General features: G+C 36.4%; 1 protein-coding gene across 1 annotated transcript in view; it reads right to left on the bottom strand.

Moving 5' to 3' along the window:
• L3MBTL4 (L3MBTL histone methyl-lysine binding protein 4) overlaps positions 1 to 17,861 on the bottom strand; it is a 381,883-nt gene that overhangs the window by 363,536 nt on the left and 486 nt on the right. Inside the window, exon 2 of the mRNA XM_036245527.1 lies at positions 6,721 to 6,772. Coding sequence (XP_036101420.1) covers positions 6,721 to 6,772 — 52 coding nt within the window. The remainder of the gene's footprint in view (positions 1 to 6,720; positions 6,773 to 17,861) is intronic.

Below are 17,861 nucleotides of genomic sequence, written 5' to 3'. Positions count from 1 at the left end.
ATTATGATGACCAAAGACCAAATATGCTTTTAAAGAGCAAAGCACGTTAGCAGAAAGAACCCTTTGGTTCAACCTCAAAATGCAACAAGTCTCTGGCGTTCCGAGCAGAATGAGGAAGGCATGCAGGAATGGGCGTTTCACAGGGCAGGAGCTGTGGAAGCTGCTGGCAGCCAGGCCCTCCTTGGAACTCTGTGTGAAGGCTCAACAGGAGTCTCCACTGGAACAAAATGCTGCTCAGTGACATTTTCTTCTGCTAAATCAATCTAAATATCAGAGTACTGTTTCCTTTTCAGAGTTCAATACTCGTATTATCCACCAGGGACCTCTATCGACAGATGTAGTAGGATTTAGTGCTGCCTTTAGATGGCTCCTTTGCAGGACAGTGTGAGAGCATAAACAATCAAAGGCTTCTCAGCCAGTCTTCTAATGAGGTAAAAATTTTAATAAAGTGTCTGCTTTCAAAATAAATAATTCAGCATGGCCCATTAAAGTGGTCTTTATAAAACAGGGTATATGAATACAGGTTCTTGCCCTATCTTTGTGCTTTATATAGTTTTATTCACTGACATTATCTACTGACTGACTCCAGGAAGAAAACAAATGTGCTCCTTTCCTTGGTGAAAGCATATATTCTTCACGCCACCATGAATTCACCCAGAAGTGACAGAATACTACAGGAGAGGAATGGCAACTAAATTGATTCAATTCAAAGATTACCTTTATAAGTCATAATCAAGAGCAAAGAAATTATTTTAAAGTATATACTGACAATTATTTGTTACAGAGTGGCATTTTATTAACGTGCATATGGATGCTTCAATTATTGAAATTCCCCCACAAAATGTTTGTTTCTTAAGAAAGAATTCTCCTGCTTATCCTCAATGACAGTTTCATGGCTCAGTGAAAATGTAATTCTTTAATTTCAAAGTATCAGAATACCTAAATATTTAACTGTGACTTAATGATAATAAATTCATCTGACTAAAGTAAGTGGATCTGGTTTTTCCCTTTCTGATGTTGACATCCATTCTTAGGTAAGGAATTACATTGGTGGGAATGAACAGATCTCTCACAAAGTTTAAAAAATGCAGACATTAGTTCTGCTGACATATGATTATTTTGCAAGAAAGCACGTCTGTTATTACACTCAGAAAGTAAACTAGTTTCTCTAACAAAAGACCACAGGAATAATGCCCAAGGGGCCATCTTTAAGTCTTTTAGAATCACTTACTAAGCTACATCCCCTAGCACAGAAACTACTCCCTAAAAGTAAGTTAAGCACTTTTAAAAGCTGTGTTAATTCTTCTGTAAGCCATTTAGCTAATTAATGCTTCAGAGCTTTAGTAAATTATTATTCCAGTATACTAAACAACAGATCCTACTGAACGGATTGGACCTGATTATATGACTTCTAAGAGATGTCTAACAAAGTGGGAGATAGAGCATATGATATAACTGTATTTTTAAATGCCAGCTGTCTTACGATATGCTGAGAAAAAAAATGGAATAGGAAAAGAACTACTACAAAATAAGGAGATGTAGAGGAAATAATGAGGTTCTGAAGGAGCCAACAACTTGGATAAAGCCAGAAGAACCCTCCAGGCCAAAGAAACAATCCTTCAGACAAAAAAGTCTGGACTGTTCTATTTGCCTGGAGCAAAACAAGGGAAGGGGGGCAAGTGGCAAGTTACAGAAGCCTCTAATGATATTCTAGAGAAATTTCAGAGAAATTTTAGCTGGGGAAGAGCACGTATAAAAAGAATGAGTGGATGAAAAGTGACCAGGGACAACTCTAAGTTAGGAACTATATCTGAGAGATACCAAGAAGGTTGTGTACAGTTCATAATTGTTTGGCTAGGTTCATCAGTAAATGAGAGCAAGAAATCAAGGATGTCTCCAGGATTCTAGACTAACTGACTACAGAGTGAGAGATTGAACAAAGGGAACAAAGACGAATTCAGTTTACTGACTAAGTGAAATCTAAAGAGTAAGACAAATAAGAGCATGAAAGCTTCCAATGACGGAGGAGGTCACTTATTTCATTCAATCAAGAAAATATTAGTGACTCTCAGACACTGGTGAGTTGAGCAAACAGTTTCAGGGGAATGACTGAGTGTAGATGCCACCTGGTGGGGACATGATGAGTGGATGACAAGTGAGGAAATACTGTAGCTCTCAAGAAATATGGAAGCTACTGGCAACTTCTGGCCAGGAGAGAATAAGATTAATAGACTATATGGTAAAAGTAATATTTAGGACTGGATCTTGGTACAGAAAAAGGACACTAAAAAAACTAGCAAAATTTAAATAAAGACTGCAGTTCAGTGAATATTGATGTACTAATGTTAATTTCTTAGTTCTGACAAATGTCCTATGGTCGTAAAAGATATTAACATTAAGAGGGTGAAGGGTGTATAGAACTATCTTTGTAGTATGTTTGCAACTTTTCTCTAAATTTAAAATCATTCCAAAATAAAAGTCTACTTACAAAAAACAAAACTAAACTAAAAACAGATATTCCAACAATTACCCTCTATTCCAAATATTAAACTTTTAATGTTTAGAAATTTCTGAATTTACTTTTTTTTAATTTGTCTGACTGTAATACAATTACATACTAATTGTATAAAAATACTTGGAAAATATAAAAATATACTTTTTATCTCACAACTCAACATCTTTCTATTAATAGATATGTGATTTTTTTCCAACTATCATTGAGACTAATCCCCTGGGTTTTCTTTTTCCCTTAATTTTTTATCATAAGTTTTCCCCTTTTAAAGTTCTTCTAAAGTACTTCAGTGACTACATAGTTGTCTACAAACAATTTTACCACAGTGTTTTACCCATCCCAAATTTATTGGACATTTAGGTTACTTTCAACTTTTCTCCATTTATAAAAAGTACCATGAATATCATATGCATAAATTGAATGCTCACGCATACTGCATTAAGAGAAATTCCAAAAAGTGGAATTCCTGAGTTGAAGTAAATGCTAATTTAACACTTCTAATAAATACTTTCAACACATCCTCAAAAAATAGACCAGTATATTGACAGCCAAAGGTATTAGCATTTTTAAATTGTTATTTGGTACGTTAAAAAATGTTCAACATTACTTTTAAATTTGTATATTTTTGTTTTCTAGTGAGACTAAATATATTTAATATATTTATTTTTAGTCAGTTTTATTTCCTCTTCCATGAATTACCTGCTCATGCTCTTTGCCCATTTTTACCCTGAGATCTTAGGGTATCTGATTATTTTTTCTTATTCCTTTATATATTATGAACCTTCTGTCAGTTGTAATTGTTGCAAATATGTGCTATTTTGTTTGCTATTTCCATTTTAATTTTGTTCATTATGATGTTCTTTGTTGTATAATTTGAATGTGTATACATCTTACTTTATTTTATTATTTCTTCTACTGTTTTTATGTTTATAAAGATCTCACTGCCCTAACACTTAACCAAACAAATATTGGTATTAGTTAAAAAGAGCACTTAAAATTTAGAAGGGAAAAAGCCAGATCATTTATCCAATTGAAGAAATCAGTTGTTTTTATTTTGGAAACTTCAAATGCAGAGGTCTGGAATTACCTCGTGACTGACCAGGATTTTGGATAGCTCAGAGACTATCCAAAAGAACTAAAAATAATCAATTTTAGGGCATGACTATATCAAGAAAAATCTACTTCCAGGCAGTGCCCAAGGAAACATGCTATATTATAGCATTAGTATTTTAATTATTGGCAGTTACTTTCCCCATACCATTTCTAAGTAAGATTCTAGTGTTTTCTATCTTTGTTTTAATAAGTACAAAGAAGGGAGAACGTTAAAGTAGAAAGTTCACAAACAAACCATAAGTGCATAGGCTTTAGAATTTGCTAAATGGGGCCCTGGCCGGTTTGGCTCAGCGGTTAGAACGTCGGCCTGCAGTCCTGAGTAGACCCGGGTTCGGTTCCCGCTAAGGGCGCGTACCTCGGTTGCAGTCTGTCCCCGGCCCTGGTCGGTTGCGGGTGGCAGCCACTCGATGTGTCCCTTTCACATCGATGTTTCTCTCTCTCTCTGTTCCTCTTTCTCCCTCCCATTCTATCTGAACAAAAAATGGAAAAATGTCCTCGGGTGAGGATAAAAAAAAAAAAAAAAAAGAATTTGCTAAATGGGGATTCAAATCCTGGATCCACCACTAACTAGCAAAGTTTACCCAAAATAAATCAAATGACCTCTCAAAGCTTCATCATCTGTAACACATGGGTCAATGTTAATGACACAGATTGATCATTCAATAAATTATTTTGTAATGATTTCCAAAGACATGCCTTGCTGCCTGTAAAATCACTACCAAGAATTGTGTTTTTCAGTATAATTTTCTGTTCACATATAAATATGTATGTGTAAATAGTTTTGTTTTTCTTTTGTTATTATTTTTAAGACATAAGATTAATGATTAAATCACTTATTTTGCAAGTGGCTTACAGAAAAGCCACTTGCAAACTATAAGAAAACTATAAGAAAATCCCCAGTTTAATATTAGAACAATAGGCAATAGAAGGAATAGTTCCCTTTATCTCACTAAAAGTGGTAAAAACATAAAGTACCTCAAATGCCCCTCTGATAATTCATTGTGCATTTGAACTAGCAGTATGTAACGTCTGTCTGCATAAACCAAATCTCATTCTTCTTCTGAACATTGAGCTATCTATTTTCTACAGCTGGGAAAATAGCAACAACAATATCAGACTTGGAGAAGAATAAACCACTGGAACTTTTGAGAATGAACCACTAACTATAAAACAAGTCAATGGAAAAACAATAGCAAAAGTTACTTTCTGTTAGAACTGAAAAACTATTTAAGATAAACATGTAGTTGGCTATAATGAAACTATACTAAATTACTAAAAAATTTTAGTTTTGGAGAATGAACATTTTTAAATGGTTGGCCTAACTCTGCTTTTCTTTTGGTAGAATCAATGCTGCAACCATGGAATAAGAGAATCTAAAACAATTTATATTAGTGTGACAATATAGCTGCAGGGAATAAGCAATGGCACAATAAATCACAACCTCTCTCTAAGAAGAAAATAAGTGTTTTAAAAAAACAACACCACCCTGCTGTTAGGGCCAGGTACAGTCCAATTTATTTTTGGAATTACAGTGTTGCATAACTGAAGTATATTTCAACGAAGCTGAACATTAAGTTACATAATTATCAAACTACCATATTCTGTTTTGTGTGTTTGTTTGTTTTAGCAAAAACATGATGGGACTGAGGTGACAGCAAGCAAAGAAATTTAAAGTTGCATATTTTTTCTTATAATAAAAAAAATTTTATTTTAAAAATCATTTAAGTAGAAGTCAACAAATTTTCAATATTATGTCCCAAGACTAAGCGATATAAAATGATGTTTAAAAACCTAATTCTGCCCTAGCCAGTTTGCTCAGTAGTTAGAGCATCGGCCTGTGATCCAGAGAGACCCGGGTTTAGTTTCTGCTAAGGGCATGTACCTCCGTTGCAGTTTGTCCCCAGCCCTGGTTGGGTTGTGTGGGACGCAGCCACTCGATGTGTCCCTTTCACGTTGATGTTTCCCTGTCTCTCTCTCTTCCTCTCTCTCCCTCCCACTCTATCTGAACAAAAGATGAAGGAATCTCCTTGGGTGAAGATTAAAAAAAAAAACTAAATTATTTTTTGTCATTTTTTCAAGGTATTTTTAGTTTTTTCCATTATTAAACAAGAACAACTTGCTCAACAAACCTTTAAGGTACTTTAAAAGATCATTAAAGAAAAATTATCAAATTTATATACGTACTTTCTTCCCATGGAGAACAGCACAAATGTTAAACATTCAACTACATTTTACAGAAAGTTTAATAACAGTTGTCTGCTTATATAGTAATAATCACAAAATATATGAAATATATATTCCAGGGAAATAGCATCTACATTTTTTTATTTAAATTTAAAGCATCAGAGAATTAGTTGAATATTCAAATGCTGTATTAATAACTATAAATAAGGGATAGTTGTCTTAGAGCAAATGTACAATCTCCTCTAAAACATGGCTTCGATAGAAGAGTACAAATGCTTTCATTAGAAGAGTAAACCAATTTGGGAAAAGTTTAAGCAAACAATTATAAATAAACTAAGTAAGATTTCTTATTTTCTTGTTCACAGGGAAAGTTTACAAATCAAAAGTTGTTTTAAAGATAAGAACTTCAATTTTTTTATGTACATAGTATTTGAAAATCTTAGATGACATTGATAAAGTCTACAGAAGAGTATGCAGCACACTGTTGATAACTAATACTAGTATTCTAGACTTAAATTAATAAACCTAAGGCAACTAAAGCAATCTAATAAGAGTTTCATTTAAAAGTTGTTCATTATGAACTAAAACTATAATGTTTTGGGTTTTTTTTTAATCCTCACCCGAGGACATTTTTCCATTTTTTGTTCAGATAGGGTAGGAAAGACAGAAAGAAAGAGAGAGAGAGAGAGAGAGAGAGAGAGAGAGAGAGAGAGAGAGACATTGACGTAAAAGGGACACATTGAGTGGCTGCCACCCGCACAACCAACCAGGGCCAGGGACAAACTGCAACCAGGGTACACACCCTTAGCGGGAACTGAACCCAGGTCTCTCTGGACCACAGGCCAATGCTCTAACCACTGAGCCAAACTGGTTGGGGCTGAACTAAAACTATAAACAGTGGTGATATTTACCATGACTCAAAGGAGCTGCACCATCCCTGGGCCTTCCTTCTTCAGCTTGCTCCTAGAACACAGAAAACATGGTTTAGACCACATTTTTTGATTATTGTTTGAAACACTGAAAACTAACTTTTCTGTTTGCAGGAAGCCACACCATGAAAATCAATGTAATGAAGGGGACACTGTATCAGGAGTCAGTGCCCTCCAGGTGGGTGTACAAACCCCAGGAGGGACATACCATAATCCATTCAGACATGAAAGGAACCCTTTATTACTGTTGTGGAGAAGACAAATAATATTACCTTCTACTCCTCTAAGTTCTTCTGGTAGGACCAATAATCAAATTGATAGGAGAGGGATTAATAGGAGAAAAATAACCAAATGTATTATATATAGAGAGAGAGAGTTTCCGTAAAAACTGGAGACCCAAGGACAGATAGGCCAGTTAAGGCTTATATACATCTTGAGCTAAAGAGAAAGGGGTAGAGGGATTGTGGTTTGGGACTTCAAAGGGCAGGAAGGCAATTCACGTGGAAATGGGAAAGAAAATGTTTGGTATTTATTGTTTGCTGGACCATCTTTAACAGTGAAAATAGGAAGGACTTTTTTCAAAGGTGCCTTGCTAGGTTCCCCCCTATCACACCAGTTCATATTAAACTATAGAAAGAGAGCAGGTCCTCTATCTAAACTTTGGGGATCAGTTAAAGGGAAGGTCAAAGGTTTTTCCTGAGTCTTTTTGTTTCTTGAAAATAACCAGGCATATTTGGGGGTGGAAAACTCTGTTACCACTCATTGTCTTAATTTTTTTCTTGGCTAAAATACAAGAGAAGGTAAGGTCACTGACAGTTCATATGGACAAGAGCGCCTCCCTCACGAGATCCCTGGGTCTGACAGGCATACAAGAGGGAGGCTAACAGGAATGGCAAGTCCCACACCAGAGCCAAATCCTCCCTCCTATCTTTGCCTTCGGTCCACCAGGATCTACTACAGTTTGTAAGGCTTAACAAAATGGACAAATAACTTCAAAGACTCTTGAGAAGAAACCATAGACCAAACATGAAGAACAATAAGAATAACCAACAAGAACATGGCAGAGCTTCTCTCCATGGAGCAAGCAACTCCTCAGGCACACTTTCATGGCAGTCTCAAAGGACAGATGGCCATTTAGCAAAGACTAAGGGAATCACTTCTATTCTGAAAGATACTCACAGTAGCAAAGAACATCTGTTAATGGGAATCCAGGCAGGTATTTTATTTACATAATTTTGTGGCCATAAACAAAGTATGCCCCTTATAAAAATTCATAATAATCATAAACTTTAAAATTGGGGAACAGTTTTCCCAACTTAAAAATCTTCCAAATGAAGGGCTTTGGTGGATTTTCAACTCAGTTTTGGAAACCTAAATATGCAATACTTTGATTAGCTCCCAGGAAAAACTGATTGTCACCAGAGAAGGTAAAAATTCAGAACTGAAATCTACAAAAAACTTTGTATTACTGATGGGTGACACTGGAAAATTAGTATCATGATTTAGTAATCTTGTCCGACAATCATCTCTTCAGTTTATTCCTCTATATCTTTGGGATATGTCTTTTTAAGCTACGACTATGGTGACTGACCATCTCAGTTTGCTCAGAACTGACCTGGTCACAGTTCTGATGTCCCACACTTAGGGGAACGCCCCCAATTCTAGACAAACCAGGATGGTCAGTCATCTTTAGCTATGACACCCATTAAAACCAAATCTAAAAAATATAGACTTCAGATAATGATAACACAAAATTTGAATTAGGTTTTCAAAAAAGAATCATGCATATTAATAGTTGGCTGAGTGCAAACTCATTTTTAACAGTTAAAATAAATACTATTAATTTCATTTTTATATTATACTTTTTTAGTTTCGTTTTCAGTCTATGGCTTTAAGGTACAAAATACAATTTGTGTAGTAGTAAATTATATAACTTTCAAATAAACCACATATATCAAGATATGTGATTAAAGTTTCTTTATTGATGGGTAAAGCAAACCAACAAATTTGAAAATGACTGCATCAGGCTACCATTTGCCCATATAGGCAAATATATATGAAAGAAGAAATCTATGAAAAAAGTAAAGAAAAATCTTAAAACCCTAAACAAGTTAATTACCTATTTCAAAGCATTTATTAAATGTTTTTATAGGCCAAGAATTATGCTGGGTTTTAAGGATACACATAAAATACAATTTCCCGTGTTTGTGCAGTGACTAGCCATCATTTAACAGGAGGTTAGCATCTGCTAAATGACTAATGGAGACAAAATGAAGGCTGAGTTTACTCTGCTGTTCCCTGCTCCTTTACATTCTCACCCCCTGCTGTGATAACAGTGCACCTCCTGTTCTCACTGCCTTGCTCTGGGCTCACCTTTGCCTTCCTGCCTCAGTGCCTGTCCCTGAGCACAGTCCCCACTGCTGCTCTTCTGAGGTTCCACCTCACCCACCCTCTCTCTGTCTCAGTCACTCCTCTCCACCATCCAGCCCACTCTCAGCTGCACAAACATGACAACCAGTGTATCCGTATCTCCCTCCACCAAATGTCCAATGTACAGATCCAAAGTCCAGGGCGCAGCTTCATCTAAATGCTCTACAAGCTCCTGAAACTCAATAATTACAGAATGAATTAATTCATCATTTTATACTAGAAGCCTCTTCTCATCCCCTGTTCAAAGTCCCCTGAACTCACTATGCAGCTTCTTTTACCCACAATTACTCCTCCACCAGCTTAATCCCCTTTTGGTGGGCAGGATTCTCAGATGATACCTAATGAACCATGCTCTTGTAGAATCTTCTCCCCTGAGTGGGGGTGAAACCAGTCACTTGTGGTTGAAACCACAGAATATGGCAAAGATAAAGGCATAGTCACCCTCTCAATTGCATTACAATGTATAACTGTACTTCAGCTGACTGGAGTAAGAGGGTCCCCTGCTGTCCTTGAAAAGGTGGGCTGCTGTGTTGTGAGAGGGCCACATGGAGAGGAACTACAGGGCCTCTTGGAACCAAGAGTGGCCCCTGCTTGACAGCCAGCAAGAAAACAGAAAACTCAGTCCCACAACTACAAGGAACAGAATTCTGCCAACAACCACGAGAGCTTGTAAAAGGCCTCTGAACTCCAAAATTAACTCAGCCAGGCCAATACTTTGATTTGACCCTTTGAGACCCTGAGCAGAGAATCCATTTAAGCCATGCCTGGATGTCTGATTTACAGATTAGGTGAGGCAACAATAAATGAGTATTTGAAGCTGCTATGTTTGTAGTAATTTGTTATGCAGCAATACAAAACTACTACAGGCCTATTTATCCTATAGGAATCAGCTCAAAAAGCTTTCTTTAATCCTGTTTTCTCCCCCATGCAAAGTTGGGTAACCTTCTGAAGCCTTGAAATATCCTATACAAAGGTCTATTACTGGGCCTATTACATTGCACTACCATCATCTGTCCTACTGATGTCATCTGCCTTGATAAACTTACTGAAAGCAGACAGTGTCTTAATGTTTTATCCCCAAAACACAGCCTAACACCTAGTCTAGCTCAACAAATATCTGCTGAATAAAGGCATGAATTGAAGGTACAAGAATAGTATGTTCTGCCTGACAGATTCCACATTCACAGTTACTGTGGATATCTTTGTGCAACTAACAAGGTAGCATCCTGATAAAAACATATAACCCAGTGCTTCTCAATCTTCAGCATGCATGTGAACCACTTGGGAATCTTGTTAAAATGCAGATCTTTGTTCAATAGGTCTGGAGTGGGACCTGAGATTATGAGTCTCCAACCAGCCCCCAGCTGATGATACTGCTGAAGGTCTGTGAGCCACAGGATGAGCTGCACAGCCTCCACTTACCAGGTAGGGGTTGAGCATGGGAAAGCTATAACCCAATCCTATCCACCTCTCTTCTACTGCATGCAAAATGATGAACTGAATCAGATCTCATTTTTTATGATAGATCTATACCCTAATTTCATCCCTCTTTATCTTTTCAACAAAGAGGAAATTTACATAATTCAAAACAATGCAAGTTTCTTCTCATAAAGGTTCTACTGCAAAGAACTGAAATGGTAACAAAAAACAGTATTCAAGAGTTGATTATGTGAGCACCACAGCTACTGAAGCATTTTTATAATCACTGTATCATTCAAATATGAAAAGAAATATGTAATATGCTGTCTGTCACTCCATTAGTAGATTAGAATGTTTGGTTCACACTTCTTTATTCGCTATTGAAATTCTGCCTAGATAGAAGAAACATATTCCTCACAAAATAAATTACCTTTCACTTCAGAGTTAAATTACCCAAGTTCTTTATGTTCATATGTTTTTTAAATGTATCAAGATTACAGATATATACACCATATCTATATACACCACATATATACACCATATCATAATTTTATATTTCAGAATAAATTTACATTTCTCTTATGATATACTGACCTAGTTTTTGAATTTTGTAAATAAAAATTATTTAATATTATACAACACTGAGCAGAAAAATGCTCAGTTTGGGTGGAGAAACTAGGCCAAATCCCAAACCCACCCATAAAGTACTATGTATTCCCTGAATCTGATGAAAAAATGACATATATTCTCTAGACCTTATTTCTCTTGTCTGTAAAATAAAGGGGTTGTCTATAAAATAAATGTTACCCAAAGCTCCTATTAGCTTTAATATTCTTGCTTCTGTCTGAGCTAATTATTTCATAAATGTAATAGAGAATTAATTTTTTAAAAACAAAAGAAAATATTAGCAGTTTACCTAATTCTCCCAGACAGAACATTTAAGGAAATCAATATGAATAAAACCATTACTATGATTTCTCAGGTTTCAAACTTTAGTTCTGAAAACCGAAAATAAAGTTTTAGAGGGAAACAAAAAAGAGTGCTCTGAAAAATAGGAGATAATGATTTAAGAAACATAAAATTAAGTCTCTGCTGTGGTACATTTGCATCTGCCAATTTTAAATCCATCATTTTGGAAGAGAGTATCACGAGATGGGAGAATCACTAAAATGGTCCTGGAAGCATCATATGCTTAACTACAAGTTACAGTGTTGTTTTCTAATTAATCATTTATTTTCCTGACTATAAATTCCAACCAAGTGAAACAAAAAGTTTTCACCCACTGATTTGTGTTTGACAGCTTCAAGTCATCACCTTAGAACCCTCAGAAAATGCCCCTTCCTTTCCTACACTGTCAGCAAAGAGCACTGAAGGGCTCTGGAGCACCCTGCTGTTCCTCTTCCATAGATCAGAGTGTGATAGCTACTGGTTTCCTGAACTATAGAATACACTGAAATCCTATTTAATAACTCCAGTAATAAACTACCTTTGAATTTCACCTGCTGTCTCAAGTCCACTTTTCAAATTCTCTTTTGGTGTGATCCAATGTGGGATAAAAACTGAAGATAAATGAAATTAACCTTTCAAATACAAATTCAGGAACGGATTACTCTCCATTGCCCTACTGGAATTTAGATGCAAAGAGAGAGAGAAGGAAACGCTCTCATTTTGTTCAAACACTCAATGACATAGCTACGGTCGCTAAATGAAATCACTCTATAGTATCTGTATTAATCATGTTTTTTATTTTCTATATTTTATGATGTTCTGACATTTTGAAGGCTTTGGGACGGGGAGGGATTCTTCCTCCCAGAAAGACCTAATTCCTAGAGATAGCAAACAATTTGCCTGTTTCCTGCCTTTCATATGCAAATCAACCAATCCAGAGCCCATACCCCATTTGCCTCTTTTTATCAGGCTCTTGCAATCTAGGACACTATCCTTCTGCCCTAAATCATCTCAAACAAAAACAACCCCTATAGCTAAAGCCCAAGGAAATTATTCAAACCAGACAATCCTAAATTGGTTTAGCTTGCTTACCCTGCCTTGCCCATTCCTTCCTTTAAAAAATACAATAAAGCCCTGGCCTGTTTGGCTCAGCGGTTAGAGCGTAGGCCTGTGGTCCAGAGAGACCGGGTTCGGTTCCCGCTAAGGGCATATACTTCCCTTGCAGTTTGTCCCCGGCCCTGGTTGGGCTCTGTGGGTGGCGGCCAGTCGATGTGTCCCTTTCATATCCATGTTTCTCTCTCTCTCTTCCTCTCTCTCCCTCCCACTCTGTCTGAATGAAAAAAAAACAAAAACAAAAAAAAACACAATAAAGGCTTTTGCCCATATTTTCCCCTCACTCCTTCTGCCTCCTGGTCAACTTTGGTCCTTCACACAGGGTTCTGCGTGGTGCAATGTGCCCCTCCTCTTGAGGGTGACAAACTCTCTTTTCAATAGCTATTGTCTCTTGATCTGCTCACTATATCTGAATATAAACAAAATCCCAGATATATTTTAAAACAGTAGTTGCTGACTTATACAAAACAACAAAGGAAAAAAATTTCTAAAATAGCTTTCTAAATATCTTCCTATGATTCCTCCATATATGACTGCATTTCATTGGCTGATGCAAACTATTATCAGTCATGTGCAGGGCAAAAAAATGACTGAAAAAATTTAGAACTACTGAAAATAAGAAACCAAAGTTATCCCACGCTAAACATTTTCTCAATATCTACTTAAAGATAATACAAAATTCATTACACTCTGCCCAATCATGGCCCATCTTGTCAGTATATCAAGTCCAGCAGCCACAATAACAAGTATAATTTCCTCTGGTCTGACTTCAACATCCTCTAAGCTCAGCCACCCAGATTCACCACAGTCATTTTTACTATCTCTTAGGTACCACAGCTTAGACTTACTGAAATGGCAAGACCCTTAAAGATCTTCTAATCTAAGACTCTTGTTCTATAAACAAAGAAGCTGAGCTCCAGCCTGGTAAAAGATGTGTCCTTGGTCACAGAACTAATTATCACCAGAGCCAAAAACTGAAATACAAATATCTTGATGCCCCCAGCCCAATGCTCAGTTTACAATACTGCCAAGAGCAACATCTGCTCAGTCACACAAGTCATTATATTCTTGTCAAATATCACATATGTCATATTTGCTTTCAACCCCATACCTTTGCTCATGCTGCCTCCTTTACCCAGATGATCCCCACTATAACCCTCAACTTTCTTATCTCTCAAGGTTAGTTGCCAAAAGAGAACACTGGATGTTAAGTGCAAGTAAGTTGTACTCTCTCATACTACATTTTACCAAGTTAGATTTAAGAGCCGTTTGTTACAACAGAATTAAATATGCATTAGATAAATATTTTTTATTTAATAAATTAAATATAGCATTAAACATGTACATCTTATATACTCTTCATCCTTTAAGGTCAGACACAAGTCCCCAGTGATCCCCCCTTTTTCTGAAGGATGCATGTGCCCTAGAACAAAGTACTTGGTTGTATTGCATTATTCTAGATAAGTTAGTGCTCTTTTATTCAACAATATTAAGATCCTTTAGACAAAATATAATGTCTTATATTTCTAGTTCTCAAAGCTCATGATTCACTAATTAAATATAGAGTCATAGATTATAAGAGGTTCAGATGGAGAGGAAGAATGCTTGCTAACATGTTTTCAGTATCAGATATTTATATACACAACTAGGGACTACATATTTTATACTTGTAGAGTCAAATAAAATTTCCTTTTTTATTTGGGGAACTTGCATTTTAGGAAATTTGCAATTTTATAGCCTACATATACTTTGGGGTTTTATGCCCAGAACACCCACATTCACAGCAAACATCTATGAAATCACCTTGAAAAAAAAACAGAAAGATTAGTTTCCCCATTTTCATATGCCTGCACTTTCCCAGTCAGTTCTAAAGATGGAGGGTGAAAAAGGTGAGGAAATGGTGCCAAAATGACACTTGTGTCTGTACTGGATGTTGTGAAAAAGCACATGGGACACAGTGTAACAGAAGCAGGGCAACACCTCTTTGCAGAACTGCAGCCGCACTACAGAGACAAGCACAGTAAACGGAAGTTCACCCATACAGTAAATTTTAGAAAACAAACGTTAAGAAATCTTAAGGAAAAGAGGCACTCTAGCAGATGCTGTCACAGAAAGTATAAATGGGATCACCTCTCTGAAGGATGACATGAGAGGCTCATCAAAATTTTAGATGTACATGCTCTTCAGTACAATTCTACTGATAAGATTTTACCTGTGAGTCAACTACAAAAGTATGTCAAGACATATGAAGAAACAGTTATAACATTGTGTGTAACAACAAAAATAAAAATCACCTAAATGTTTACAGCAGTTCACTCTTTAAATAAAATATAGTACATTCACAGAATGAAATATTGTGCATCTCTGAAAACAACATCTGAATCTCCAAAATATACATGTTCAAGTGCAAAACAGCAAGATACAAGAAAGAAGTAGAATGTGAATCCATTTGGACATGTGTATATGTGTATATATTATGTACATATGTATAAATATGTGCATAAAGAGTTTAGGGGTTCTCCTGGCCAACCGGCTCAGCAGTTAGAGCATCGGCCTGTGGACCAAGGAGTTGCGGGTTCAATTCCGGTCAAGGGCATGTACCTCAGTTGCAGTTGGGTCCCCAGCCCTGGTCAGGGTTGTGCGGGAGGCAAACAACTGATGTCTCCCTTACATTGATGTTTCTCTCTCCACCCCACCACTCCCTTCCCTCCCACTCTATCTGAAGATAAATGGAAAAATATCCTCATGTGAGGATTAAAAAAAAAAAGTTTAGGGGTTTTTTAGCTTTCTTTTTTTGTCTTTGATTCCTATATAGATACACAAGAAAATGTAAACAGTGGTCACACATTTAGGGAAAGATTTGGGGGTTTAGCACATGTGTTAGTAGGTACAAAGAACTTACATTATTATTTTAATACCTGTGTACTACTTGATTTTTTAACTATGTCCCCATACATTGAAAGTTACAAATAAATACTTTTGAAACTCAATGAAGAAATACAGAGAAAATATTATCTAGGAAGATATCATTGAAAGATATTAATATCAGCATATGAAAATTACTTGATATCCAAAATATTAAATTATTGCCTTAAAAGTAGATGTTTAGAAAGCTCCCAACTTTTCATTAGTTTGATGTTTTATTTAATTTGCCATGCTATTTTGCTTGGTTGACTGAAAATGTCACTTATAAAATCATATGAAAAGTTTACACAGAAAGTAAAGGATGTTACTGACATTTCAGTCAAAATTCAAACAAGATTATAGTGATAGAACTCAAATAAGATTGAACCCCTTTCTCTCCACAGTGAATGCAGCCACAGATGTGAACCTGCTTACTGTATCAAACTATTAAATTTACCTAATGAAAATGTATACTGTAACTGGCAATGAGGCCCAAACTGACAGTGTAATGCAGAATTCTCTTAAATGTGTATCTTTTCAATTATCCTATGTGGACAGCCTTTAAAATAATTGTATGTTCTAAATACCTCAAAACTCAAATTAGTAATATGGTCCTTTGAACTGTCATTTTCTTGTTATTAATCAAAGAAGTCCATTTGCATGAAGATGTCATTAAACACCAGGAACATCATTCAACAGGTACTTTTAGAAATCCAGTTATGCAAGGCATCACACTACAGCAGCACTTACATTAAGTGCTAAGCAGTTCTAGAGTTCAAAAAAGGGAAAAATCTCAAATTGGGATGAAAATAATGATAAAACCATCAGCATTAAGTCAGAAACCGAGTTGGGCTATGAAAGAATACTGGGATTTGTGCCAATACAGAAGAGACAGAAGGTTACATATTCATGTTGTAAGGCAAGATAACTGAAGTGCTGAGAAGGGGCAGTAATAATTTAAAGAGAAATGATACTAAGAAAAGGTAGAAGATATGTTGGATAGGAGAGGTGGTCTCGAATGTTTTTAAAAATTAATAAATATGCAGCAGCCATTATAAATTATAACTACAGCACTATTAGTAGATAAGATATGTCTAGCCATTTTCCTAGGATAGTGTTTCTCAAACATGAGCATGTATCAGAGTCACCTGAAGGGTAAACTATAAATTGTAAACCCTATCCCCAGTGTATCTGATTCACTGGGTCTGGAGTGAAGTCCAAGGATTTGCATTTCTAACAAATGCCCAGGGGTGCTGATGCTACTGATCTGGAGACCACAGCTGGAGAATCACTACTTAAAAATAACTTGGAACACATCAAATACCCTGACTCTCCAGAGAGCATGACACAGCAAACCAAAAGTACTAAGAAGAATGGCATCCTCAGAAACCTGACATAGGTGTAGGCCTTCCCAAATCTGGTCCAAGCAACCTTTTAGAGAGTAAGCTCTCCAGGATACATTTAGAATACTCAACTCTCATGAAACTAGTCTGAGATTAAACCAGTCTGGACTCAAGGGGAAATGGACCGCAGCACCACATAACCACCCCACCTCCCAGTGAGCGAACCTGATCTTGAAAAAACAGCTCTTTAGCTTGACACAGACCTATATTTAACATTTTAAAACCAACCCAGACTACATAATTGCTTGACATGTCTCATTTAATGCGTGGAGTTCATCACACCACACCCAACCTGGCAATGAACCAAAGAATGTATAACACTGTGTCACTTCACCAGCTGTAATGTGTAAATGTGTAACCACAACCCACATGAAGACTCCCAAACTCATATAAAAATAAATAACGAGAGCCCATGCATAATGAAAAGGCTCTAATGGCCCACTAATCCCAAAACAGTTACCACAGAGGTCTCCGGGTCACTTCTGGCCACTTTGAAATTTGTAGGAATACAAAAAGTTGTCAGAAAGAAACAGCACAGATAACTAGAGGCATGAAGGACATGATACACTCTAGTTGTTGAGATGTCACTGTGAGGTATTTTTGGATAAGATTAACATTTTAAAACTAGACTCTGAATGAAGCAGATTGCCCTCCACAATGTGGATAGACCTCATCCAATCAGTGAAAGGCTTTATTAGAAAAAAGATTGACTTCACCTGAGGAAGAGGAGATTCTGCCTCCAGACTGCCTTGGAGTATAGACTGCAACATCACCTTTTCTGGGTCTCCACCCTGCCAACCTGCCTTGTAGATTTCAGACTTGATAGCCCCCAGAATTTCATGAGTAAAATAAATCTCAGTATTTCTTTCTTTCTCTAGATGATAGATAGATAGATAGAGAGAGAGA

This window comes from Molossus molossus, unplaced genomic scaffold, assembly GCF_014108415.1.
Source record: "Molossus molossus isolate mMolMol1 unplaced genomic scaffold, mMolMol1.p scaffold_m16_p_6, whole genome shotgun sequence".
In the NCBI taxonomy this organism is placed as follows: domain Eukaryota; kingdom Metazoa; phylum Chordata; class Mammalia; order Chiroptera; family Molossidae; genus Molossus; species Molossus molossus.
The sequence above is the reverse complement of the archived record's forward strand: the minus strand, read 5'-3'. Positions and strand labels throughout refer to the sequence as shown.